This window comes from Scomber scombrus, chromosome 2, assembly GCF_963691925.1.
Source record: "Scomber scombrus chromosome 2, fScoSco1.1, whole genome shotgun sequence".
NCBI lineage: Eukaryota > Metazoa > Chordata > Actinopteri > Scombriformes > Scombridae > Scomber > Scomber scombrus.
Window position 1 is genome coordinate 21,344,244 of NC_084971.1, and position 27,909 is coordinate 21,372,152.

The window sequence follows — 27,909 nt, forward strand, 5'->3', positions numbered from 1 at the left end:
GTGTTACTTGGTAAGTTTTGTTTACACAGATGGACAGTGGTCAGTAGAGAAACTAACTGGATGCCAAAGAGTTTACAGAATGGAAACATTGTTCTGAAGCCTGACACCTCCAAATTGAGTGGAATTTATTTATGCAAGCCTGTCACATAAGTAAAACCTATTTTGAAATGTTGTTGCGTATTGTTTGATGGATTATCAACTATCACATATACTGTCTTCCACTGTCCCGCAGTGTTGCTGCAACAAGGTTTTGTTCAACCAAAATCTAGGCTGTTTTAAAGTTTGCACAGAAGGTTTTTGAGTCTTCTTTTACTCGCCTGATGGTACGTTTAAATGTTTATTTTTTTATTTCTGCTACAGTTCTGCAGAAATGCTGCAGAATGAAGACATACTAGTATTTTAAAGATAAAGCGTGAGAGATTGTGCTGAGCCTCAGTTTACTGGGTTTGGCAATTAAATGAAAAGAAGGAATGAATTGCGTTGACATGGCACAGCATGTTTGAGTGTACTTAACAGGAATATGATGTCATTCTACACAACAATATAAAACCGACTGAAGGTTTGCATTAACGTCAGGTTAAAGATAGCTTATTTATGTGCACCTGTCAACACAGGATTCACTTATATAAGACTATAAAACCTTTATAATTAATATCTGGGCAGCTCACTGGCTTATATTGAGGGCTCGGCAGGACACAGATATTGCAACATGTACTTTAAGTTACTGATTTGTTTCAGCCCTTATCAGTTATCAGTTATTTTACAACATATATGTGTTAATGAATGACTGAGGGCTGTCGACTTATTTGGCTGTAAAAATCTTCGACAAAGATTATTGTCAGTTTGTTGATTTATGTGATTTGCTAAATTCAGATGCAGATTTCACGCCATTACTCATAAATATGTACATATCTTGGAGAGACACAGTTTCTCAAAAATGTAATTTTGCATGACTGCATTCAACAAATTACACTATTTGTTGACTACTGTGTTCTTTTGATGGGGCAGCCCTCAGGTTATTCAGTAGGTCGCTATATATAATTATGCAACCTTGTGTTTTCTACCTTTGATTGTGCTGTCTTGTAATCCTGTTTTGTAATTTACACTGATGTCAAATCATATTTTTTCAGTCTTCCTCTTAAAGTAGTCAGATTTAAACAGGTCTGTATTTGCAGGTATTTTAAAACAATGCCAATTAAATTCATATTTCTATCTGACATTATATGACCATACAACACCCACAACGAGTACTCTTATTCATTAGAATAATGTTCTGAAACCTGCATGTGGCTTTTTTACAAAGTCTTACTAGCTGGGTATACAGCATAAGCATGAGCATGAAAATACCAGACTGTGAGTCCAGCAAACATAAATTCTATTGGGTTTTATTTAATTGTAACAAAATTAACTCATTACATTTGTAATTTCAATTGATTTAAAAACATTTTAACACTTGAATGTTCTCTTGTTTATGCAAGGACATACTTATTATTATGCATCAGTTGTAAATATGAAAGTATGATGCAAATTTCGCTCTGCAACACAACAGACTGTCCAAGACATACTATGCATTCATTAAAATCACTTTAAGATTTCTTTCAAAGCTTTTTAAAGCTTTGTATTCAACATCCAACATTCCCAAGAACACGTAAATATTCGAATTTTAAAAAATGAACTGTACCAATTTTTATGTTCTTACTAGATTGCCAAGTCTTTTCCTGAACATCGAGCCATTTTTCTCATTCGCTTGCATTTTTTCTATCAACACTAACCTTTGTCCAGGTATTTCTCAACTATTCTCACTGCACATATTTAGTCACTAAATTTGCTGTTTGTGCATGTTGTGTTTGTGCTGTCTGACATCAAAAGATGGTGTTAAGAGATTTGTGTGTTTAATCACACCTAAACTTGTTATTTCAGAGCCTACTTGCATTTGTCATGACTTATTTATTGGTACCGTTTAAAGTTATCAGTACTGTTTAAATGCAAGAAAAATACGGAACATAATGTAACTGAGGTATTAAGAATTTCTTAAATTGAGCAGTCTTGTCAAATCTCTCACTGATACACAGTGACAGTATATGACAAATAATACAAGGATGCCTTTAAACAAGCTGATTGTGCTGTAGTTATTATAAATGACATACTGTATTGGATAAAGAAATCGAAATTACTAAATTACTGGATTAGACAAATCTCAGTTAGAGTGTATCAACCAGATTATGTTGTTGTCTCATCTGTTAAGTGTGTTTTGTGGTTTATTATGTGGCTACTGGTTATTTCATTTATTGACGGTATTTTTCCTGTTTTTTCTGTGATTTACTTATTTTTCTGACAAGAGAGCAAATCTATTGTTTTTACATAAGTTTTATTTTTAATCCTGATCTTTGTGTCTTCAATTGTATCAAGAGTGCCTTGACATTTTCAGTGGGATGAGATTTTTGTGAATGAAACCAGAAAATGAAGGAGATGAATGAAAGGGAGCAGAGGATGTCATGCAAAACTTTTGAATATGCAGTTCTAATAGTCACATATCTGATGACACTCCTCTGTGTGTGTGTGTGTGTGTGTGTGTGTGTGTGTGTGTGTGTGTGTGTGTGTGTGTGTGTGTGTGGCTGTGTGGGTGTGTGGGTGTGTGGGTGTGAGCAGCGAGGGAAGGGATGTGTGCCAGGTCCAATATTCCCAAAAGCCCTTTCAGATTTGGAAGCTACAACCACAGTACCAAGCAGCAAGCTCAGCAGTTCACTTTTCATTCAGCTGCATTAAGCAAAAGTTTGACATGTTTAATTGTCATTGGCAGAAATGGGAAATATCTGGTCTTGTAAATTCATACCACCTCCTGGGTACAAACCTTTGTGTTTCCCAGTTTGAAAGAGCTTTAATGTATAATAACAGATTTTTTTTCCATTGCTAAAATTGGATTATTAAATGTACATGCCTGTGTGTCCGTTTGTGTGCGAGCTTGGAAACAGAAGCTGATAATTGGTTTTCCTCTTGCGCCCATGATCAATAGCCTTCAGTAAAGGCTTCATATAATCTGGAGGTCTGTGTCACGAATGGTTTTGTGTCACACAACATCACAGTTGGTATTGCATCAATCCGTATCTTTTATCTTGCTGTAAATCTAAGGGGACAGAATCTAATCACACTGTATTGCATCAACACTCAAGATCTTCCACATTGTGTCACTGGTTTTATCTAATAAGTTACTGGCTGATGTGAAGGATCTGTATGCCTCACTCAATCCTGTGAATGGTTAGGATTTGGCCTGACATTACTGCTGAATTGAGTTGTTGGTGCTTCAGTGAATGCTTCATGACTTGTGTAAGTACAGATCAATCTAAAGAAACATGTCAAATCTGTCTACACTTTATATTTTTGTAGATAATATATATTTATTTTTATTCATTGTTGAATAAAGTTGAATTACTGTATCACTCTAAAATGAGTCTCTTTACTGCGTCACTCCTTTAAACTCACACAAATCTGCACAGATTCTCACTGAAAATTGAACAAATCACTAAACACCACACATAAACACAGTTATAACTTTATTAGTGCCAGTGCACAAATCTGTTGCAACTCAAAAACGTTTTTATATACTGTGTAGGCATAACAAGTAGTGCATGTTTTACAGGTTACGTTTGAAAAAGAAAAAAAATGCTTCAAAACAATACTTTTTGTAATCCAGATGTCAAACATCTCATATTCAACTGCTCATTTTTTTCTAACATTTCTTGAAAATCCTCTTTGCGTCCACACCTTCGTAGTTGTAGCTCTGTGAGAGAAAGATGGTACAAGATACACTTAGTCATGTAATCTTGAATATTTGAGAAGTTTTGATTACTTATTTAACTTATTTGAGTTACCATAGACCGATGTCAATTACATTGTGACAGGCATATGTTTATATAGAGCATATTATCTGAGATGAGGAGCAACAACAGGAGTATCAAATACACAATGTTTAACAATCTTCACCCAATATCTCTATTTGTGATAAAATGTGGATTTTGAATTCCCTTAAATATTGAACCTACCTGAATGAGTTCATCTCCCTCCACAACTCTAGTTGTTGTCAGCTGCTTTCCGTTGTCCTTTCTGTTGAAAACACCCTTCATCATGGCTCCCTCCATAGTCCATGAGCCCTGCAGGGTGGAACATAACATTTCCCATGACATGAATACTACTGCAGGTGGAAATAGTTAATTGCAAGTGCAAGTGGGGCTGGTTGAAAGTTTTATGATATTTTAGATTATTTTAGACAAATGACTCAAATTTAAACAAACTTGAGTTTTGTCTTCTAAAGGTCAGTTTGTAAGTAATCGCGAGCATAATGATGGATAAGGGTTGCACACTGGATCTCAGTTTTACTTACGGCTAGCTCTGTTCCATCTGCAAGGCTGTACTCAAAGGGGATCCCCAGGGTGAAGTCTATTTCCAGGTTGCGGAAAGTGCTGTTCTCCTTGACATTGAATTTGTCTCCAGTTTGTTCAATGGTTATCTTGAGGTTGTCATGAGCGGCCAGCTTCCTCTTCACCATGTTAATGCCTATGAACAGACATGCCAAAATATGTTTAACAGACTTCAGAATCAGACAACAATCAGAGGAAGTTTTGTCAGGATTTAATCACTTTTCATGCATGTGCTACAAAGGCAGTTCCTTTGTTTGTGCATTCAAAGACGGTAAGTAGGTACAAAAGTCAAATTACAAATATGTGTTGTAGGTCATCAGCATAGATTCTCTGTATGCTTGCATACTTTGCTAATAAAGACATTCAGATTCTTCATGCCACCAAGTGTTTACAATTAAAACCTTAGCTCCAGTATTTGGTTCTGTTTTATAGTTAAGTATTTAAAAGACTTAAAAGATAATAACTTACCTAATGATTGCAAAAATTAAAAACATGCTTATAAATTTGATCAAATAAAACATTTGCTGCATAAATGACATTTTGACTTAAAAACAAATATCCTCATAACATTTTACAAACATGATTTGCTGCATTTTATCATTTGTCCCATAAGTCTTGATTGTATTATGGTCATCATGTTACACAAAGAGAAGACATAGTATGGTAATATTTTTTTAAACTGCACTGAATGAAAGAATGTCTTTAAAGGTATGTCTGTAGTTTAATCACTTACCCATTTGTTCCATGAATTTCTCATAGTTGTCACTGCGATCAACTTTCCAGTTGCCGTTGAAGGTCATGGTGGCTGTTAGGGAGGACTGGTCAAATCTGCAGCAAGGAGTGTCTTTCTCAAAGTCTGTGCTGCTCCTTTTATACTGCATTCCCTCTTATCTCATCATCTGTCTGAATGCTGATGTGGCTGTTTAAAGTTCATATTTTCTCAAGGAATAGCCCGAAGTTGCAACTGTTGGGGCAATGCCAAGAAGCTGCAACTGTTTGGGCAATGCCAATGGCTCTGGATAGATCCCTTGGCATAACTAATAAAACATGCCACACAAATACTGTATGTTTCCTGAGTTGATATTCTGGTTGTACCTGTACCTGTGTTTACAAAGGGTGATGTCCTTGTTTAACCACATCAACAGTGTTGAGTGCAGGACTTGTGAGCATGCAGTATTTATTACAAAAATAAGACTAATATATATTTTTTATGTGAGACTGCCATAAATACAGAATAATGTTTTTAATGTCTCATTTCTTTGTGCCTGTACATCAGGCTGGGACCAAACAAAAAGTATTTGCACTACTGGCAACAGTCTCTGAGGTAATTTTGCTCAGCCTCTTATCACTGAGCCAGGATACTGCTGCACAGGATTTAACTACCTTGTACAAACACAATTGTGATCAGAGCGGGGGATTTTGATTTTCCAATACCTTTGACCTGATTCAGGCCATTGTTGATAAACGAGACCTTTGATACTTGAAGTTGATATCAAACAAACGTTTGTGTACACAGTTATTATGTGAACATTAATATCTGTCATTAAGATATGACAATGGTTCTGATTTGTCTTTTATAGAGTCAAGCACTATAAACTCAAAGGATTAAAAATGATTGAAAATGAATGACAATATGTTTTTGTAGGGGGAAAAGGGTTAGGGTTAAGTATTTTTCTTCAGCAGGCAGGGAAGAAAAGCATTAAAAAAAGATGAATTACATTTAGACTTTCTAGTCAAAGTATCTCTTTAATATCCCTGCTAAATTTGATAAAGGATGGAGCAAAATGTGCACAACTATTTTTTAATTATCAGTATCTCCTACTCTCACTATTCTGCATGAGAGACCTTTGCCTGATCTTCATTTTGTCCTCTATGAATCTCCCTCTTATCGCACAAAAGACCTTTCCACTGTCAGTGCTGCCAATGATGACATTGAAAAGTGAGTTTGAGGGAAATTCTCCTTGATAAAGATCTGCAGACATTAATCATTAACACAATAAATTACATCACATTACAACATGGATCATAATACATTTGATCAAAGTTGTAATATCAGTTGTAGTACATTCAAAATGAGATAAGATGATGAAACTGATAAAGATGGTGAATTAAAGGGACAGAAGCTGCAGTTTACTCTAGTCAATTATGAATGGTAAGGAAAACAAATAAGGAGATGAGCGAATAAACAGTTAACATATATTTAAGGTAATAAAGAATACCTGCCATTAAATAGCCTGTTACTCCACTGGCTCCAAATGAAGTCAGATTGTATGGAAGTCTATGAGAAAATGACCTTAATTTGGCCTATGACCTAATTACACACTTCTCTTATGGGTTTGTGGCCTCAACTGCTACTTTCAAGTCTTCTTCATGTTCATTTTGTAAATTATTGTCCCCAACGTTTTGGTCACCCTAAAAGAGTCTTGCTCAGTGTTTAGTTGCTCTAAGGAGTTGGGTATTCAGTTATTTCTGGTTAGTATATTATATTATATATCTTTGGCCAAGCTACCAGCTAGCATTAGGGTCTGCTCCTCTGCTCCACTCTCTCCTCAAAATAATTTCTCATCACTTCTGACTCCAAAAATCAAAGATTGTGATAGACCAAAATTAATGTCAAACTCGAGGCTTCAAAATCCGCAAATCAATGGGTGACGTTTTGGCTGCCACGCACATTATTTTTTATAGTTCATGCATGTTTAAGATGATGAGGGGGATATTTGAGGGAAATATTTGGCCCACGTCCCTCCATTTGTCCACAGCTGGTCAAATATAACAATGAAAAGGGACCACTCTGTATAAAGGGTACTCTCTTCAGATAGACTTAAGCCTTTTTCATACACTGAGTACACTTTGTTTCAATTTCTTCTGTACTTTTACTAAAGTTGAATGTCAAATGCAGGGTTCTTTACACAGTGAGTGAGGTATTTCTATTTCCTCTTAAGTAAATAATCAGCATTGTAACAATAAACTGTCAGACATTATTCATACTTATCTCGTGATAAATCACTGTAAGCGTGTCAGCTCTGACCTCAAGTCAATAGACCATGTTTACAATGTTCACAAAGTATTACACACACTCACATATACAAACAGTAGACACAATTAATATCTGGAGGCTACATACTGGTTGAGAGGTGTGATATTTTAAAAGTGGATTGCCCAACCATTTGAACGTCCATGGCTGTCTGTAAATCTGGTTTAGTCTCTTGAGTGAGTGGTGGAAGTCATTGTGGACTCCGGGACTGAATTTTGGCTGGGGATTACCCTGAGCATAGCTGAGCCTCTCATAGCTAACTACGAGGGCATTGTGACTGTTAAGGAGCTCGCAGTAGGCAGAATTAATGTCACTGTGCCCTCTTCCTAGATCTGTGTAATCCTTTTGCAGTTCTTGTAGAGCCTTTCTGCTCTCATCTGGGGCAATTTGCTACAGGTTTAGCTGGAGCTTGATGCCAGTGAGCTGTCTGAACTGAAACATTGCTTCTGCCTGCTGTTGTTACTGGAGCCTGGAGTAACGGTCTTGGACCTTCTGCAGGACCACAGCTAGTTTCTTTCTGTAGCTGTTCTTCCAGTGCCTCTATCTGCTCGGTCAAAGCTTCCTTGAGATTGACACAATGCTTTCACACTTGGTCTTTTTCCTTTTCGAGAGCTGCGGCAGTTTTTATCATCTCTGTGCTGCAGCTTGGACTTTCTTGTCTTCTTCCATTGTAGGGCATCTTCATGTTCTGCCCGTCTTGTCCTTGTCTCTGACACGCTTTGAGGTCATCTACCGCCTCTCTGGAGCTCAGCAATGACAGGTTGATTCTCAGAGATGTTGTAATTTTTCTTTGACATCATTTCATCATGGTGGTCAGAGAGAGAGAGAGAGAGAGAGAGAGAGAGAGAGAGAGAGAGAGAGAGAGAGAGCTGGGTTTAGATTGAGCTGTCATATTCTGTCTCCCTGGTGTATTTGACCCTGATGTCTGTATTCTCCATCTACACGTCTCAGATGCTGTGAGGACAAAGAGGCTTCTCTTAGGTGGTTGCCTAGGCCCGTTACTGGATTGACTTCGGCTTCCCTTTGTAAAACCATCTGGTTGAGGGACGCTTCTCATTTTTGAGGGATGTTCTCAAAAAATTGTCAGCAGTTACACTCTTTTCTAAATCCACAGTTTTCTTAGAGAGCTCTTTATCTAGCATCTGTAGCTTTCTGTACGCCGCCTGAAACCAGACCTTTTATGGCCTCCTTGCTTCACGGACCTCCTGTAGCCATTATAGAGCAACCTGCCTCTCATTTAGAGCGGTCTCAGTATCATTTTGTAGTCTTGTCTTCTCAGAAGCCAGTTGCTGGTTTTCAAGATTCAGGCGATGCAGTCTCTCTGCTCCTCTCCTCTGCTAGGATTCAGTCTCATCATAATCCCTGTGAAGTCTAGCTTTGGCTTTTCTCTCCTCCTCTACAGCTTCTTGAAGCACAGCAGATATCTCGTGAGAAACCTTCATATTTGAAAAACATAGCAATAATTAGTTGAATTGTCCATATGCAGCCCTATCTACATTAAGATGATAGGACTGCTATGTTGAACAGTATGCTAAGTTATCAAGTGAATTATCATTTAAAATCAGAGTGGTCACCATCAAGAAAAATCAAACCGAGGTCTTGACACCCTAACATGTTTGATGATCTATAAAGAAAGGGTCACACGCTTAACCAGTCTACAATTTTCCCACCCTCCAGGTTCTATTGGTTTTCATCCATTTCAGTACAGTATTAAAATAAACTCTTTTATCAACTCTTGCGTGTAATATGTCAGTCTGTCACAGTTATGTTATCATTCTGTGGTCATACAGTGCTGACTTTCCAGAAAGTTATGTCCTTATTTTTAAACTGCATTGCAATTGTCATAACTTTGAGAAGAGGAATTAAAGTAGACAGATCACTGTAATGGACTATGTAACTCTATCTGTAGCTGCTTATTAAATATGATGAGTTGTTACTTTGATTGCGTCTTGCGTCATGTGAAAATAGTTTCATGTCCCAATATCAGACAGCAGGGCACAGGTCAATGATAAGTGACCTGAACTGAATTTAATGACTTAGGGATTGTAATCATTTTACAAACCACTAGAGGGAGCCCTTTACAAAAAAAACCTACAGATTGCTGACACACAGTTCTTGTTTCTGTTCATCTGTCAAATCGTGTCCAGAACTGCAATATGCAGGCTGACAGCAAAGTTGCTATACAAAAGTAATATCAGGCAACCAACACTTCTCAAGACTTTGTTTTTATTAGTTTATCCAACAGAAACATTATTCAAATAAAAACAAGCGTTGAAATGCACTTCTACAGGACAAGAGGCTTCTGTTTCAGTCTGCATGGATCTGGATTGCCTGCAAGGTTCTTATTTGAGGTTTAATAATAGTGAATATGGAAAAACACGGAGAAAAGAGTACAGTACATACAGTATACTCATGAGAAATTAATTCAATGTGTACAGTACATGTTTTAGTGTAATAATAAACATCATGGAGGCACATACATTAGTTTCATCCGTAATAAAGTTTATTTTTCATTGTATATTCTGTTTTCTAAAGGTCATAGCTACATTTTATAATATAGAGATCTTATCACAAAATAAATACCAAGTAACAATAAATATGTCAATTTTTAAGAATATCTCAGCAATGAACAGTAGAATTCAAAACAGTAATCAATGTTATTTTCATAGATGATAAGGAGAGAGGTGCAGTGTGTGTGTATATTAAATAAAGTGGTGTATAGTGCTCTATGGTGGGACTGCTTTAATACTTCAGTTATAGATACGTGATGAAAGAGGTTTGCTTATGGCTCAAACACTACATCATCAGTGACTTTATTTTTTTTTATAACTAAACATCAAATATATCTTTGATTTGAAAGATATCAAACTAGTAAGCACAGTGACTTTAGTGCCAAAGAGCTGATGAACACAGTGATATAAATTTATATAAATACATATAGCTATAATATCTAAATTCATTTTTTTAAAGGGAACTGTTAAGACACACAATCACTGAAGGGAGCTGGCAGAGCTGTGTTTGCTCTGGTGAAGCTGAATTCAATATTTAATAATGTCTTCTCGATGCCAGTGTAATATATTCAGTGTAAAACCTCTTTACTGTCGTATCCAATGAACAAAAATGATTCGCACAAAAACAGAGACAGCAAGGGTTTGGACACAAACATGATATAAAGAAACAATGTCATTGTTTAACTAACACAGTAGCGATTTTAGCCAAATCTGTTTGATTTCATTTCATTTTATCATCACTCGAAAAGTCAAACAAACAATGATTCAAACATATCTCATATATCTAAACCTACATTAGTTATTTTTGGCACACAGGGTGAACTATTTATTCTCAGCATTTTTGGCTGGTACACGATATTTACGACAAAACTAGCAACTAAAAACATTGAGGTTAGATGAAAAATGTTTTTAATCATCAAAATCTGTTCAGTGATGTTTTATAAAATAATTATCGTAATTTGTCAAAAAATGTATCAAATTTAGGTGTACCTTACAGTACTGCATTTTGTGTGTGTGCGCTAAAAAAATATACGGTGAGGCCAGAAACAAAGATTAATACAGTAGATTCAGATACACTTTGAAACGAGTTCATGTGGTTTATCATATTAAAAATATCTGTACGTTTGTGGATAGATCATCACTAATCCTTCTCATCCCTGTGTCAAAATCTGACTAGTATGGTACCATGACACAGTGTTGAATGAGAATAGTTAAGCTTTAACTGAGGTCGACTCGGTGTCAGTGGGCTTCCTGGACAGAAACCACACCTTCATCGGTTCCTTCTTTCCTTTCATGGTGACGGGGCCTCGATACTCCAAATGAAACTGAGGGTCGGCGTTCTCAGCTGACTGCAAACACCTGGAACACAACGTCAACAGCACCGCAAATCACTCTGCTTGTACAAATCCTTACAACTTTGGAAAGAAAGAACATTGAATAAGTATATCTTTCTGTCCTTGTATAGACGTCCTAGTTCATGTTATAAATAGATTCCAACTCATCTTCCATGTCTAATTTGGGTATTCTCTTATCATCTTATAAATCCTTTTTAATACTGTTTAACCGAGTTGCAAATCTGCCTTGTTTCTTTACTGCCAGTGATAAAAATCCAAACATGACTTCAAAAGAATCAAGTATACTAAAAAAATAAAATAAGGAGGCACTTGTTCTTACCGGTAAGTATACTCTGAGACGTTTATTTTGCCTTTTTCACCAGTAGTTTCTGTACGACTAGTGAGGTTGACTGTATTTCCAAAGAGGCAGTATCTGGGCATCCTCTGGCCAATCACCCCAGTCACAACCTCTCCTGTGTGGATCCCAATAGTAATCTGGAAAGAAAGGAGGATGAAAAGAAAGGACACTATTCATTCAATCCACTATCAGTTGTCACTTATCTCAAATGCAAATAAATATATTGAATAAATATAGTGAATATTTTTCCCACTTCTTGTTCATAACTGGCAAACCAAGTTGTAATATTTATTATCAAACAGATCTCTGCAGCTCTCATCAGTATTCAGACACACACATCTGCTGTAAATTAATTACTGAAAGCAGCATATGACGACACCTGGAGAGCAGCTATGAAAAATGTATCCTTTTTTAAATTATGCTGGCAGTAAGTTTGAGTCTGACAAAAAAAACTTGTTAAAATGTGTAATCAAGGACTGGATGATGATTTGTGCTCCGCAGAGAGAGGGATAAAAAATTGCAAGCAGCTAAGCAGCGGAATGCTTCTCTTAGCGTGTTGGCAGAAAGTCTTACAGCTATCGGCTGAAAAGGTGTAACTTTTAGTGGGTGGACAACAAAGTTAAGTTTGCCAGAAATCACTCCATGCACAAAATTAGATATATTTTTAGGTTTGCAATAAAGTAACAATTCCAAAATGAGTCCTGAACAATCTATAGACTAATATTTAGACTTGTAGGCACTTCAGCGCTTGTTGTCTGCAGAGCATGAACACGCTGCAAGTGTCTGGGACAAATGAGAATCTATTTTTAGCTGCAGGATCGTGAGATGATTTGAGTCTGTTTCTGCTACTAAACCGGACTCTTCTACAGCCCCATGCCATGTCCCAAAATAAACAGCCTTTTGTTAAACAGACATGATTTTCCAAAGTTAAGTCTCAACAGTCATTGATACAATAACAATCTCCAACAGTCAGTCAAACAAAAGTCTGCTGTCTTTTATCCAACTTTTCACTGCGTATTACCTCAGCATGGAAATATGTCCAGATGCCCAGATATAATCAATCATGAAATCAATTAGCAGATTATATTAGCTTAGCATCACTTTTCAACTGCAGAACAGGTCTGTGACTCTGGCACTCCAGTGATGTGAATTTTTAAAGCAATGTTAGAAAACTAAATGAGCTCCAAAAAAATGTCTGTGCCAAAATAACAGAAGTATCCCTAAAAAAATTAAGCAAAATAATTAAATGTGTGAGGATGAACAGTTTGAAAATCATGACTACATGTGCCAAACACAAACAGCATCACCAAAAGAAACAAGGCAAAAGTGATATGAAAGACAAATAAATAGTGTTTAAAAAAATTTGGAGAAAAACAAAATGATAGCGGCATTCATGCAGTATAGTGGTTAAACTAGTGACTCTCACTAAATATAATTTCATAGTTTGATTTTTGTCTTTGAGATTATTCACGTAATGACTGAAACAAACATTTCAAACAGCATTGAAACTTGTTCTATGAGAACATACTTGAGGTTGATTTTGTGATGTTTCATTCTTATTTATAACATCTATCATCTCATATTCTCATAAAACATTTTTGCAGCTGCACTCAGTCCAGAATTAGGAATACTGAAGCAACTTTCCCTGAAGTTTATCAGTTGTTTCCATTCCCACAATGAAAAATGCCAAACTATTATATGTTAGAGCCCTGCCAATAAATAAGCTGGGCCAATATTAGATTATTACAGATATCTCTGTACTGCCGTATGTATTTCTGCTGGTAATGAAGAGGAAATTGCAGGATAGAAGATATGACTGAGATAGAAACAGTGTCTCCATTAAAAGGTTTTGCACCAGTTTATTTTTCAACTGTGAAATGTCCCGCTCAGTATTAATCACAATTCATTAATATCCAAATTGAATGAATCTTTATCAAAATGTTGTTTAAGTTATGTATTTATGTAAAAAATGTATATAATTATCTGTATTTAACACACAACTTTGGCATTGGTCTGACTTTATTATATACAATATAATATGCTATAAATATATAATAATGCTAGGCATGTTTGCCAGTGTCTAATTAATCTAACCTACAAATACAAATATAAAAAAAAAAAAAAAAAAAGCTTATCAGCTGCATGTTGCACAATAATTGATCATATCATTTTTTTTTTTAAATTATTTTTAGCCATAAAATACAGAAAATATTTTCTGAGGCCACAGATTCATATCACACCTGTACAGGTTCACCATCCACTTCGACTTGTCCAGCAATCTCCAACATATCAAGAGCGAGGTGGCAGATTGACTTGGCGTGATGTATGCACGGCTCCGGCAGGCCGCTCACCGTCATGTATTTATCACCGACTGTTTCCACCTGTATAAAGAAAAGCATCACGTGAGCAACACTATAACCTGTTTTGCTTTACTTTTGATTCATGTAATCATATGATATGAGTTTTAAAAAAAACAAAACACTGTACAGCCAGAAATACACTGAAACACCCTGAGATAAACACTTAAACACTTACATCAGCTTTAAGACATTCAGGGCCTCTTTGAGGTCTGCTAAAACCCTGGGACCACCTAGCCATTCAGCTTGTAGAGTAAATATTACTTCTTTTGGTGACCCAGTGCCTGAAGTCGATCCCCTGGAAGTGCCGGGGTCTGTTTGACTTTTTAAAGTGCATTCTTGTCTGAAAGCCTGGAGTATAAATCTGCTGCATGAACCCTATAAAATGGTGCAGTCCCTCTGTAAAACTACACTGTGTTTAGAACTCAGTGCTACTCTTCTTATGGTGAAAAACTCAAGCCAATTGATATAAATACTCTCTTGCTGACTTGTATGTGCATAATTGCATAACATTTTTCACCAGAGAGTCACTGGTGCATTCAACCAGCAGAGAACATGCTCGTTAAAAGCACTCGATTTTTTTCATTTTAGATACAAATCTGGTGTTTTTTACACTTCGATCATTATCACACTGCTGCACAGATCCCCTCCTTTTTTATTTGTTTACACAAATGCATGATTTACTGTCATGAGTAAAATTCTTGCTTCCAACCTTGTATACATAAGGGTTCTTCCGGGAGTCTGTCAAGATGTCAAAACGTGTGTAAACATCATTGAGCAGGTTGACTATCTTGATGGCTCCCTCGGCAGAGGCGTGCTTGCTACAGAAGGCATTGAATCCAACGATGCCACTGAAGAGGATGGTCAAGTTGTCGTAGCGTTTTGCTGGGACAGGCCGTTTGTGTCGCAGCTCGTTGGCGACAGATGGCGGCAGAACAGAATACAGCAATCTGAAAGGAATGAGAGGAATGAACATTTTGAGCTAAAGTGCAGTTATGTTGTACTCAAGCGGCAGAGTGCTGCCAGACTGAAGTCCATCCATTGGATCAAGGTTTTATTAGCTCACCCACCACCTTTTGGTCATTTCTCTATGCAAGCTGCTCTCAGATGGGATGGTGGTGTTTCTATGGTAACTGGTTAGATCATGGCCGTCTGTTAAGAGCAAAATACCTTCCATGATGCATCATAATTTGAGGACACGATACGTACAGATAGCGTTCACCACACAAGAATCTATACATACAGACATATTTTATATAGAATATATATTTATCTTTAACAATTCACATACAAGGGCGTCCAGAGTGTTTTTCTCTTAGTGAGATAGATACCCAAACAGCAACAAAAAAAGCATTAAGTTAATTCATGTATCTTTTCATTATCAGAAAACGCAGTGTTGTAAAGTCCTGAAAATTCAACGACAGAGCAGCAGCCGCTCTTTTAAATATTTAGAGAGGAGCCGTGAATTCTAATCAATGCCAAGAGCCCGAGGCACTCTCAGACAGGAGAATGGCGAGAATCATAATTCAGGGATCCAACGACAGAGTGAGAGTCTTTTCCTATGAGAGGACAGGGCCTTAATAAAGACCACGCTCCACCTCTGTGGTCCTCTCCAGCTGTCACCCACTGCTGTGCCAAATTACTATGACAAGCTCCTTTCTATAAGCCGGAGTCAAAACTAACTGAGTGTCTTCACCATAACAGGGACTGAAGAGTAGCTCAGGCAAATATCATCTGGGGTATAACGATAGATTCTGACCCTCAGTGGTCCTACTGTCATGTAACCTCAACATGACTGAATGGGACTGTCAGTGTGTAAGTCCTGCTGTATATTTGTCTTGAGCCGATCCTTAAAATTGAATACTTGAGTCTTAAAAGATGGACTAATGAAAAATCTTGGCCACTGATTTTGCACAAAGTCAGCAATGTTATGACACATTTATTTTAGAGAGAACATACCTACAACTACAGGGCCCTAATATAATTATGCGTAATTAAAACTGTACCAACGAATTAAACTAATTAATTGAGTTTTTCACAGTAACGTAGTCGAGGGAAAGCTTGTAAACACAGCTTAATGTGGATGCGAATAAAAAGGTCATTGCTTTAAGCAGTGGTTTTGGGTTGAGACACCTCTAAAGGGTCACGAGATGAATCTGAGGAGATAATTAACAAGTTAGGAAAAAATAAAACATATTTCAGGTACATAACACTGTGACATTTCCCTTTTTATTTGTATTTCTCTTCAGGTCATAGAAATATCTTAATTAAATAATGTTGATGAGAGGTTTAAGTTGCTTTTAGGAAGTCACAAGCCAAAAGGTTTTAGAAGGCTTTAGTTAATGCCATGCTAAATTCACAATTAATAAAAAATCGAGAAATATGGTCTTACCTGTCAGTCTTTTTCTTCTCGTCCTCCAGGGCCCGGAGTGTATGCTGCAGACGATCTGTCAGGATTTCCAGCTCCTGGGTCAGCTTGTACTCCTCACGAAACTGCTCACCCAGCAGCACCAGGTCACGCGTGGCATCATGTAGCGGGATGTCGCTCAGGTACAGTCCCCTTCTTGTCAGATCATCCAGGTTCATCACACTGTTAAAAAAGAAAACAGAAAACAGAGAAATATGCATTAGATATTGCTGGTGTTACAGCGTGTATAGTGATTTGTGTGTGTGGATAAGAGTAAAACTTGCTTATATCAGGAAGACCATAAAGTATAAACAACTAGTAGTGAGATCACTTTCCTACTTTCAAGGTTGAGTCTACTGTCTCCAGATAAATGTTTGTCTGAGGTGATGAGATCATGTTGTCTGCGTGACTCTTCTCTGGGCAGGTGAATGAGCATGCCTCTCTGTTTCAGCCCCTGTTATTTACTTCTAGGCGGCAACCTTTTTGTGAAATCACTGCTCTTGTACTCTGCAAAGTGTCTTCAATCTGAGATCTCTTGAACCCTGCTCTCCTGCATCCGATATTTCACTTGATATGTATGATTGGTTATATAAGGGTCACAGAGACTAATGGAGGTGACAACAGAAGAACCAGTGTAATTACCAGCTTGAAGGTTTCCTTGCTCCTCTGTGTTTTTTTCTTCTCTCCGGTCATGTAACTACTAATGTTTTGTTTATGAAAGACTGAAAGCAAAATACATTTGAGCGAGCTGGTTTGGTAATTGCTTGATGAAATGACTGTGTGATGACTACATGAAATGAATAATCATATTGCAATTACTGTGATTATGAGCGTATTTGAATTAAAAGCAAAACAAGTTTCAGGTTAAAATGTTTCCAACATTTCATAATTTTCTTACTGGTAAAGGATAAAGGTGGCAATATCTGAGATTCTTTTCATAGTTAGAAAATCTATTTAAAGGACCAAAACCAACAAAACATTTATTATACAAGTATTGACTGTGTAACCAAAGCCCGACATAGCAAATTTCTCTGAGTCGTAGACCTCTACTAAAGGGGCACTCCACCAATTACACACACAAAGATCCACAGCAAAAAGGGGAATTAATTATTTTCAGTATAATTTCATCCATAAGTAACAAACTGACAGGATGTATGACTATTTTGGTCAAGGGCTTCATACACTTATCTTATCAGATGGGGGACCCCGGGACAAATTAGGGTCCATAGTCCAATTTGTGTCAGTTTAGGGCTCCTTGACATGAAAGAACAACTGTACAAGTCAGCCTGTGAAAACAGTTGTATAATATGTTCTTTGGCTCTGGAGGTGCTTTCTAAAGCCTTAAAAATAACACTGATGATGTCATCGGGGTTATCTCAGGTTGGATTTGAATAACACGTTATTGAGTTGCATTAGATGAATTGCAGGATCCAATGTTTTTGGAGCTTAAGCCATACTAACTTATCAAAGTGCAATCCAAAATAACTGTACTGTCCCTTCAGAAACATATAAAGTGCAGTGTTGCACTGGGTGACATGTTCCTTCATTATGATAAACACAGGCACTGAAGTTTATTTGAGTCAATCCCAACATAGGACATATTAATCCACATCTGAAAATAGTCCCTAGAAAAATGCACTTTCTACTCCTGGTTGAAGTTAACATTTAGTAAAGACGACAGTGCCAATTTGTTTTAGGTAATTGCTTAGCTTTTAGGTCTTAGTAGGAATGGATAACCTTTGTGCTGAACATCGCCATCAGAGCAGGGGTCAAAAAACATGAAAAGAAAGACTAATACCTTGTAGTTAACCTTACTGAACATCATCAATCTAGACGAGAGGGACTGAAGGAACAGTGAACAAAAACCAACACTATTTTGACAAAGTGTAGAAAATTGTGAAAACTCCAAAAATGTACTTATTAAAAAGATTGTTTATGTATATTGTGGCCTGTATATATATTATTATCAGATATTTTATTTACATATAAAATAATACAGTATTTGTTGCTCAGTTTTATTTATCAAAGTGAATTAACACATAAGCATTCAGGACTCTTATCTTCACCAGAAATGTGAAAGTTCCTATACAAGCCAGTCACTACAATAGGTTCTAGGTTTTGGTGTTTCATTAGTGCTTCTCTGCACAGACTGTGAGTTTACCTGGGTGAGCAAAGAAAAAGGATGTTCTCCGCCTCTGGCAAGTAAATCATCTGTCCTTTCAATCTCAGACAGCTGATCTCCACCCCCGTCAGCTCGTCCTCGTTCTCTACAGTCTCCACATTCAGCAGGCCCTCCTGTCAGGATTACATCACATTTATGAATATTTCAATATATGTTCCCCTCGAAATCTGCCTCAAAAGTGCATAGGCACCAGTTCAGCTCACTCTTTATTTCTATATCTGTCTGCTTTTTGTTTGTTGTTTTTTTTTGCTTTAAATCTTGAATGCATCGTCTGCCATGGGTAAGAAATTCTATGCATCTGTATCTGAATAAGGAAAAATTAAGATTAAATCAACTTTTTTCTTGTATCATGGCTTATGTAGCAGCACCATGAGTTTAATGTACTTAAAACCTCCTTCAAGGCATAGCAGAAATTATTTTAAGACCTAAGCATTTACTGTCCCATAAGCACACGTTTCCATTTAATTTCAAAACTATTTGCTACACCTTTTTTCTCAGTTTCTTTACTCTCTGAACAATTCTTAACTATATTGCATGATTACGTTTTTTTCAGATGTCTTGCACTCACTGCCACAGACTGTAAAATGTTACATCTCAATTTCTTTAATGCATAAATGACTTGTTTTACACACATTACTGTGTAGATGACTGTGAACAGTTTCATTCTCATGAGCAGTGTTGATGAATCCCATATCCAGTCAAATTATTATGCAGCCTCTAAAAATATCAGTGAGCTCATCAATATTAATATATGACTATTAACACGTTTTGTCATGTACAATGAAAACATGTTTTGATCATAGGATCACCTTCTGTTTTAGTGCTTTTTGCCTCCTGGAAAACTGCTTATATAAGAAAAGTAGTAACATGATTAGCCAACAGTGCTGTAACAAAAATAGAGTTTCTAAATGTAATATGTACCTTGCTTCTCAGAACGAAGACAGTGTTGATGTGAGAAAGGATGCCATGAAAACTGAAGTCAATGTGGGGACGGACCAAAGAGAAAACTGAAGGGAGGATACAGGCACCAGGCTGGAGCTGTGGAGGCCAAAATATGCATAATTTAGTTACAAAAGATTAGAAATTATTGCTTTATTGACTGTGTATGCATTAATTACTGTAGCATTCAAACACAGATCCTATGAAAGAGTTTTTGCTGCATATAAAACAGATTTTGGTTGCATTGCATGATTGCATGTGAATCCACACCTGGGGCAGGATTCGATAAATGGCGTTCCCGCACTGTGTGAGCATCAGGTCTTTGTCAAACATGAGGTGGAACGGAAAGGCCTTGCAAAATGTGTACGGGCTGATCCGAGTCTCCTGCGTGCCGTTCTCCTCAAAGCCGTCCAGATCCTCATAGAACGCCTCCTCCTCTGAATCCTTCTCCTCAATCAGGAACTTGATGTGGTCGCACTCCTCGCTTTTGGGTTGGATCATCTGTATTAGATAAAGTGAAATAATTTATTCTATATTCATGATATTGTTACAAAACGGACCAAATTTAGGTTAAACATTCCTATTATATTGTGGCACATGCTGCAGCAATACAACATTCTTGATTAAATATTTTACCCTCACAATATAATTGTCATTAATAATATTGCAAAAATATGAATATTAATCTAGCCTATTATTAAAGAATTAGGGGAGTATATGACATTATTCAGTGGGTTTGTGGACATAAGGCATGCTGACATCAGGCAGCTGTCTCTGCACCCTGTTGCCACAGCAACCGTGGCTAATATTTCCAGAAATTGGGTGTCACATTTGGAGTGTCTGCCATTTTCTGTTCTTTCATTACACACACAATTGCTGAAAAATATTATCCTGTCTGTACAATATGATTAGCTTCGGGGAGGGTGGGTGTCACTCGCTTATGAAATGAAGAGCAAACTCCAGCCAAAGTACAGCAGACATCTCATAGGAGAGTAACATGTCGCAGTTATTGGTATTGATTACAGGCTGTGAATGGTGGGCTCAACATTAACATACAAAAAAAATTCCAGTGACGGACAGTTATGATGTGTAGCTGCTACAATTCTTCGTATAAGTTGAGTCAAAATGTGATTAGTGTGGTCGTCAAATGAGAGGCTATATAAAATGATAGATCCACTCTCAGGATGTATTATCTTATAACTGTGCAGCCTATTTGAATTCAGCCACAGTTAGACAAAGTTAAAATAACCCTGTGGAAGGCAATAAAAAAAACTCCCTGAAAGATTCCCGACATCTCCAAGCTAGAGACTCTATAACTTAGATCTAAAAATAACCTCTGACTCACAGACATTGGCCAAAAACTCACTGCTCAACTGCAGTTGTCACGGCGCAGGACTGTTCCCATTTGGGTATTTTGTAACTTTCTGTTGTTTAATCTTCAAATTATAACCTCTCTAATTATATCCTGACACACACACACACACACACACACACACACACACACACACACACACACACACACACACACACACACACACACACACACACACACACACACTTTCTGACACAAAGAATAACAGGGATTTCTCCACTGAATGTTGTGCCATAAATTAGAGAGAGGAGCTGGAAAACCATAAAGTCATCTTCATTCATCAGCAGCAGCAGCAGAGTGAGATATTAGAGCTGCTGGAAAAAAGTGAACAAAACAGCAAAGCAGACCTTCATCTCTATCTCTGTTCCGTGGATTTGCTGAGCGACTGTTTTAATGATGCCAATCACAATGTCTTGCAGGCCTTCTCTCTCTGAGTAGTAGTGAAGAATCAGATTGTTCCCCTTCTCTGCGTCAGTGCAGCGAAACGAAGGAGCCCTCATCCCGGGATAAATGGTACCCAGGTGGTCATGGAGAGCATCCAGATTCTGAAAGTGAGAGTGAATATGAAATATGCAACATTCAATAGCAGCAAAGTAATTAAACCCTGCTGAAGTGTAATGAATTATACTAAATTATATATTAAATATTAAAGGGGTACTCCAGGGTTAATGTCTCAGACTTAACAAACCTCCTGCTAGGTCACTGAGGACACAGGCTGAGTATTAGTAGTAGTACTCTTTGTGATAAGTAAAATTACCTCCATGTTAAACCCTTTAATGGTTGAAATTTCAAAGGGGATATAAGCTTTTTCTGTTTTTTTGTTATATATATACTGTTATGATGTCGTATATCTATACTAAACATAGTCACACTGCCAAACGTGAGGTCATCAGGCCTGTTAGTCAAAAGCCCAGGTTTCAACCTGATCTGAATGACAGTTTGACAGTTTGTGACAGTTTTTTCTACGTCATTTTTTTTCCTACCAGCTACTTGTGCATTGGTTGGTAAGCATGTTGTTAAGGTTCTTCCATGTCTTGTTCACTTTGTCCTCATATTTCAGATGGATTTCAGCTTGAACATGTATGGACATATTTGAGAAGTCGACATTTTGAGGAAAGAGCAGGAAAAGTAGTGAAACCCTACCAGGGATGTATTATAAGAGCTGGATACCGAGCTGAAAATGGCACACGTTTAGTCCAATAAGAATTGCTCAGCTGACACATACACAAAAAAGAACATCTGGGTTTGCTTCCATGGTGCACAGCCCACTGAATATGTGCAGTGATGTTTCCCCCATACACTTTACATTGTGATGATGTCACAGATTTTTAAATAGCTTTTCTGGGCTTGAGGAAAGTTTTACAAATATAAAACCTCTATGGATCAAAAATTCTTACTAGAAACTGTCATAATTGACCTTGTTTGCCGTTCGAATTGTCCTGTCAACAGTTTTATAGACATCTCTTTTTTAAAAGCCCCAGCAGCACCTGAAGTTGGGCATGACACTGTTTTATGGATGCTAACCAATCAGATCACAGTGGGCTCATCAGGAGAGTGGGGCCTTACAGAGACGGGAGCTAAAACAGCATGTTTCAGACAGACGCTGAACTGAGACCAGATACATAAGGAGTTTTTCATACAAAGATATTCCAGTATGGACCTGAAAATGTGAATGATACATCCACTTTAAGATTGGTTTTGGTTAGTAATATCGTCCAGCTCACTTATATACAAAGGAGCTCACCTGCAGGAATTCACGGACATTCGATCCTAGCACTCGCAAGATGGTGTCATATCCGGACTCCTGACAGAATTCGAAAAACATCTTCCCAAACATCTGCAAGATATCTCCTGCATTTATCTCTGAAATACAGAAAGGATCAATTGTAGTTCTTAGGCTTTGACTTTCAATCAAAGAAATCCTTTAACTGCAGAGAAATATTTCAATTTATACATCTGCAAATCCATGACAGCTGGACAAACTCCATCTGCTGGAAAGGACTGTGATGTGATTGAAAGCTCTAGTATGGTCAATCACAAGTTCTTATTGTTTTATAAAGTTGTATTTGTGTCATATATTTTTACCACATACAATGTTTTTATTTCCAATAATTAGAAAAAAAGCCCTTACTGAGAACTTTACTTGCAGCGGCGACAAGATCATACGTTTTGGCGTCTTCATATATGATTCTAACGAGGAACTGACCCTCGATATCAAGTTGGGCCTCTCTCCTGAAAACAAAGTGAAGTTGTTACTCGTGAACCAGCGCAAACATCACAGCAGCAAGTAAACAGTCACTGTAGACAACATGTTCATGAATCCAATACATTGTGGCTTTGTCTTTCTGGAATTGCTTTGCTGGGTTTTATTTGTGGCCAGTCAGTGTGAGCTAACCTGATTTTTTATTACAGTAACATGAAAAAGGTTTCCATGTTGCTTTGAAGTGATTGTGTGGTTTCAAACCTGCATTGCTGAAGGGTTTAAATGATGCAGGACTAGATGTACGTAATGCAGGTCCTTTGGTAAAAAGCACAGCTCAAAAGTCAGGGTGCACTTTGCTATTTATACATTTAACAGTCCAATTGTTACAAAACTGTGTTTGGGCTTAATGAGTTTCTGATTACAACTGTTTAACTGAGAAAACAAAAAATGATTTACAGAGCTGACCAGCAATCACCATTTTAACAGGACGTACAACAGCTGAAGAAACATACCAAACTATGAAAGGCTTTGCAAAGAAAATAAGAATTCATTTTAAAATGACTCAACTCATCAAAGTCTGAAAACAGAACAGACGTGATAAATTGTGCATTAAATAACAATAAGTTACATTTGTGGAGATATGACGCAGCAGAGCACAATAAGGTTTTGGGGTTTTTTTAAAGCTGGACAATGACAACTTAGAAAACATTTACATAAGGCAGCTGCTGCAGTTTTGCTCTGCTTTCTTTTCTTTTTTTTTCTTTTAGGCCGGGTCAGGAGTAGGGCAGTTAAGACTACATATGAAAAATAAACTAATCTTGAGCCAAATATTTCAACATGCTGAAAAAATACAATGTTAACATTATACCGGAGGACTGGAATTACATTCATCAAATGTGTTGTAATTGAGAAAACTCTTTCAAGTTACATAAGAATAAAACACATTTTTTAGGCTGATCTACTTTAAAAGGATTGTTTAATGATACTTTGCTGCTGCTGCTGCTGCTGCTGCTTGACCGATTATTATCATTATTGATTAATCTGATGATAACTGTCTTCTTTGATCGGTCAATCATTTTGCCTGTAAAATGACAGAAAAGTTGAATGACAGTCATTAAATCATCACATCTGAGAGGCTAAAACTCGCAAATGATTGGATTGATTAAAAGAATTATTCAATTATCAAAATAGCTGCCAATTACTTTTCTGTTGATTGAATAATCGACTAATCGTTGAAGCTATAATAGATCTCTGTCCTATGAAAACTATATATCTCAGAGACCTAAACTTTTCATGAGCTAAGATAAACATCCCTTTTTTCAGATTTGTGATGATGCATTTTTCAGATAAACAAAGCGTTTTTTAAACAAGGAATAGAAAGAATTCCTCAACCCATAAAGACACAAGTTATCCATAAGCCTATCTGGAAAATTCAGAGTCACCAAATAAGGACATGTTTTGCATTGGACAGCGACAGAAGGCTACAGTAGTTTAGTTTACTACTTGCAGCATCATCAGCTTGCAGACTGGCCATTAAAATGTTACCTACAACGAGACAGTAGCAGTAAATTGTAGAGCTGCAATCATTAGTCAAATAATCAATTAGTCAACTAACAAAAAAATAATCATCAACTACATTCAGGAGTCTTCTATGACAGTAAAGTGGACATATTTTGGTTGTGGACTGTTGGTCAGGACAAACTAAAATATTTGACACTGACATTAAACATTTTTTAGTTTACTGATATTTTTTAGGCCAAAAACTAATCGATTAAATTAAGAAAATAATCTACAGATTAATCAACAATGAAGTTAGGTGTAGCCCAAGTAAATTTACTTACGTACTTAAGTACAACTTTGAGGTACTTCAGATACTTTACTTGAGAAATATTTTATGCTACTTTGTATTTTTGCTCCACAACATTTATCTAACAGTCAAATATCACTAATTAATCCTTTTTACACTGCAATTTTTTTATATACAAAACATATGCACAAATTGTTACCCACCAATATATAAAGACATTAAAAATAGTTCCACCTCAATCAGCTACATTACAGGACTTTTCACACTGCATATTTGTATTCCAGGGTATCCTTTAGCCCAGGTCTATGAATAAGAGTTGACTCTGGGATAATTCAGCCCCTTTTCACACAAACATTGTTAACCCAGGGTAAACCTAAACTCAGGGCTTTATGATTCACACTGCACCAGCAAGCCCTACACAAAAGTCAGAGTTAGCCCCCTTGGAAACGTGTCAGTGTGAAAGGTTTCTTTAATAGCTCCATTAACCTGGGGCTAAGATGGGTCTAACAACACTTTTAGTCCTGGACTAAGTGCAGTGTGAAAAGCCCCTAAAATGCTACTTACACATTAAAGGTGCAGTGCGTAGAATTTAGTGGCATCTATTGGAACGGACTTGGCAGAAATGCCTCTACTGAGCCCGCCATGTTGCACCACCATGTTTCTACAGTAACCAAGAACAGAAAAACTAAACACTGGCTCTGAGAGGGTCTGTCGCAGTTTTGTATGATTTTCACAGTCACTATAGGTTCTCCTACATGATGGGGGGGGGGGGGGGGGGGGGGGGGGGGTTGCAATCTGCAACCTCACCACTAGATGCCACCAAATCTTACACACTAGTACTTCAATGCCTTAGTAATAGTAATCAAATTAGTAATCAATTACTTTTATTTCTGATATGATCTTTAAGTACCTTTTGCTGGTCATAACTGCATCAACTTATTTAGATGAGACTTTTAATGCAGAAGTATTTTTACATTGTTGTAATATAGAGCTAAACTATTACATTAGTCAACAACTAGATTTTGATCATTGATTCAGTATTTAGAGTACTTTTTTCACAAGAAATTTTTTTTCTTCTTACATGTGAATATTTTTTGGTTTCTTTCTTGACTTCTGTTAGTTAAACCAAATATCTTGTTGTGGACAAAACCTCACACCTCAGGCTGTGTGAAATAGTTTTCACCAGTTTCTGACATTTCATAGACTCAAACAACTACATCAAGAAAAGAATTGACAGATTAATTGTTAATGAAACTGACCATTAGTTGAAGTCCATTGATCTTACTTGCATACATACATTATATTTAAGTGAGATTTTTGTTGTAGGAGTAATACAACTTATTTTGCCACTAAGTGTAATTATTAACATCAAGTATATATTTTCCAATCATTAATTCAGCCTTCAATCACTGGAGAAATTGTGAAGTGTTACTGTGGGACAGAAATTGAACTGTAATATGTGTGTGTGTGTGTGTGTGTGTGTGTGTGTGTGTGTGTGTGTGTGTGTGTGTGTGTGTGTGTGTGTGTGTGTATATATATATATTTTTTGTTTTTTTTTGTTTTGTTTTGTTTTGTTTTATTTTTTTTTATCAGCTTCAGAGTTTCAGTGTAAGCCTGCAGATGATAGTGGTAAATCATTACAAGCAAACATCCATTCCTACTGCTGAAACACTGTCCATGTATTAGAGCTCAAAATGTGCTGCTTACTGAGCAGTAGGCCTGTCTTGTATCCTTGTTTGTGCTCTGGTTGGCCACAGTGTAACCTATGATACCAGCAGGGCCTGGATAGTAAACACACATGATCCACAAACTCACTTGATGTCTTCCCACACTTCCGGCCCGTAATTCCTTAAAACCAAGAGCTCCAAGGCGTGATTCACAAAACCATACTGCAAATTTATGGAAAACACGAACATGAATATTATGTAAAACAGACTTTTTTTCTTTTTTTCCCCTGAAACATATAATTACCTAAGCTGGGCGATTCATACTTGTTGTACATTACATAACACATGCTCCAAACATACTATATACTTAAAATGTACACAAATGCAGTTTTTGTTCACCTGTTAATATGCACAGTATATCTTATCAGGGAAATTATCGTACATCGCAGAGGAGAGAGGTATACTAGCAGGAAATGTCAAACGCATAGCGTCGCGATACAAACACATCATTTTACCAGCATTAGAAGAGTAAATAAAATCAATGGATACGTACCATGATTGCAGCTGCTCTGACTTTCCCCTTATTTTTAAGCAAAAACTGCTGTTTCTGGCACTACCGTCATCGTTTAGAGCAGATGCTGATGACAGTCTCTGCCCCCTCTTTTAGCCTCAGCAGGAGACTGACGGCCAACCTGACCAATAGCAGGCCAGAGAGGGTGTCACGTAACGATAGCTGACCAATGAGAAGGACGCCACGGTTGTCCTACTAATGCTGGTGGGACCTGAAATCTTCCTATAGCGTCTCGTATTATACAGCATGTTTTATTAGAACAAGTAATATTATCTGCGTTTTGTGGTAAGAAGTAGGCTAAACATGTGTTAAAAAAGCAGTAATTTGACTGAATGGGATAACATTCAAAACATGATATATGCCATCAAATAGGGCTGCAACTAGCCTAATATGTAATTATCATCTGCCGATTATCTAATTATTATTTTCTATTTACCGATTAGTTGCTCCCATAAAATGTCAGAAAATTGTGAAAATGGGGATGACTGTTTCCCTCAGCCCAAAATGACATCCTCAAATTCACAAACCAAAGATATTGAGTTCACTGTCATAGAGGATTAAAGCAAGAAATATTCACATTTATGAAGTTGGAATCAGAGAATTTGGACTGTTTTTTTCTTAGGAAGTGACACAAAACAAATTATTGATTATCAAAATAGTTGGTGTTTAATTTAATAGTTAGTAACTAATCAATAATTCAACTATAATGTAATTTTATCAGCAATGAAAGTACTAAAATCCAATGATATGAAA

General features: G+C 36.9%; 2 protein-coding genes across 2 annotated transcripts; both read right to left on the reverse strand.

Annotated features, from left to right (window-relative positions):
• Positions 1–3,538: 3,538 nt before the first annotated feature.
• fabp2 (fatty acid binding protein 2, intestinal) lies at positions 3,539–5,289 on the reverse strand. Its single transcript, XM_062432230.1, has 4 exons — positions 5,149–5,289; positions 4,379–4,551; positions 4,041–4,148; positions 3,539–3,778 (listed from the first exon to the last, which is right to left on the reverse strand). Exons 1-4 carry the CDS (start codon positions 5,213–5,215, stop codon positions 3,728–3,730), a joined length of 399 nt encoding a protein of 132 aa, XP_062288214.1. The 5' UTR covers positions 5,216–5,289; the 3' UTR covers positions 3,539–3,727.
• Positions 5,290–10,963: 5,674 nt separating this feature from the next.
• gucy1b1 (guanylate cyclase 1 soluble subunit beta 1) lies at positions 10,964–27,233 on the reverse strand. Its single transcript, XM_062431868.1, has 13 exons — positions 27,139–27,233; positions 26,734–26,807; positions 23,040–23,140; positions 22,653–22,771; positions 21,256–21,453; positions 19,807–20,037; positions 19,519–19,635; positions 18,577–18,710; positions 16,401–16,598; positions 14,721–14,958; positions 13,892–14,032; positions 11,634–11,788; positions 10,964–11,318 (listed from the first exon to the last, which is right to left on the reverse strand). The coding sequence occupies exons 1-13, from the start codon at positions 27,139–27,141 to the stop codon at positions 11,171–11,173; spliced, it is 1,857 nt and encodes a 618-aa protein (XP_062287852.1). The 5' UTR covers positions 27,142–27,233; the 3' UTR covers positions 10,964–11,170.
• Positions 27,234–27,909: the final 676 nt, after the last annotated feature.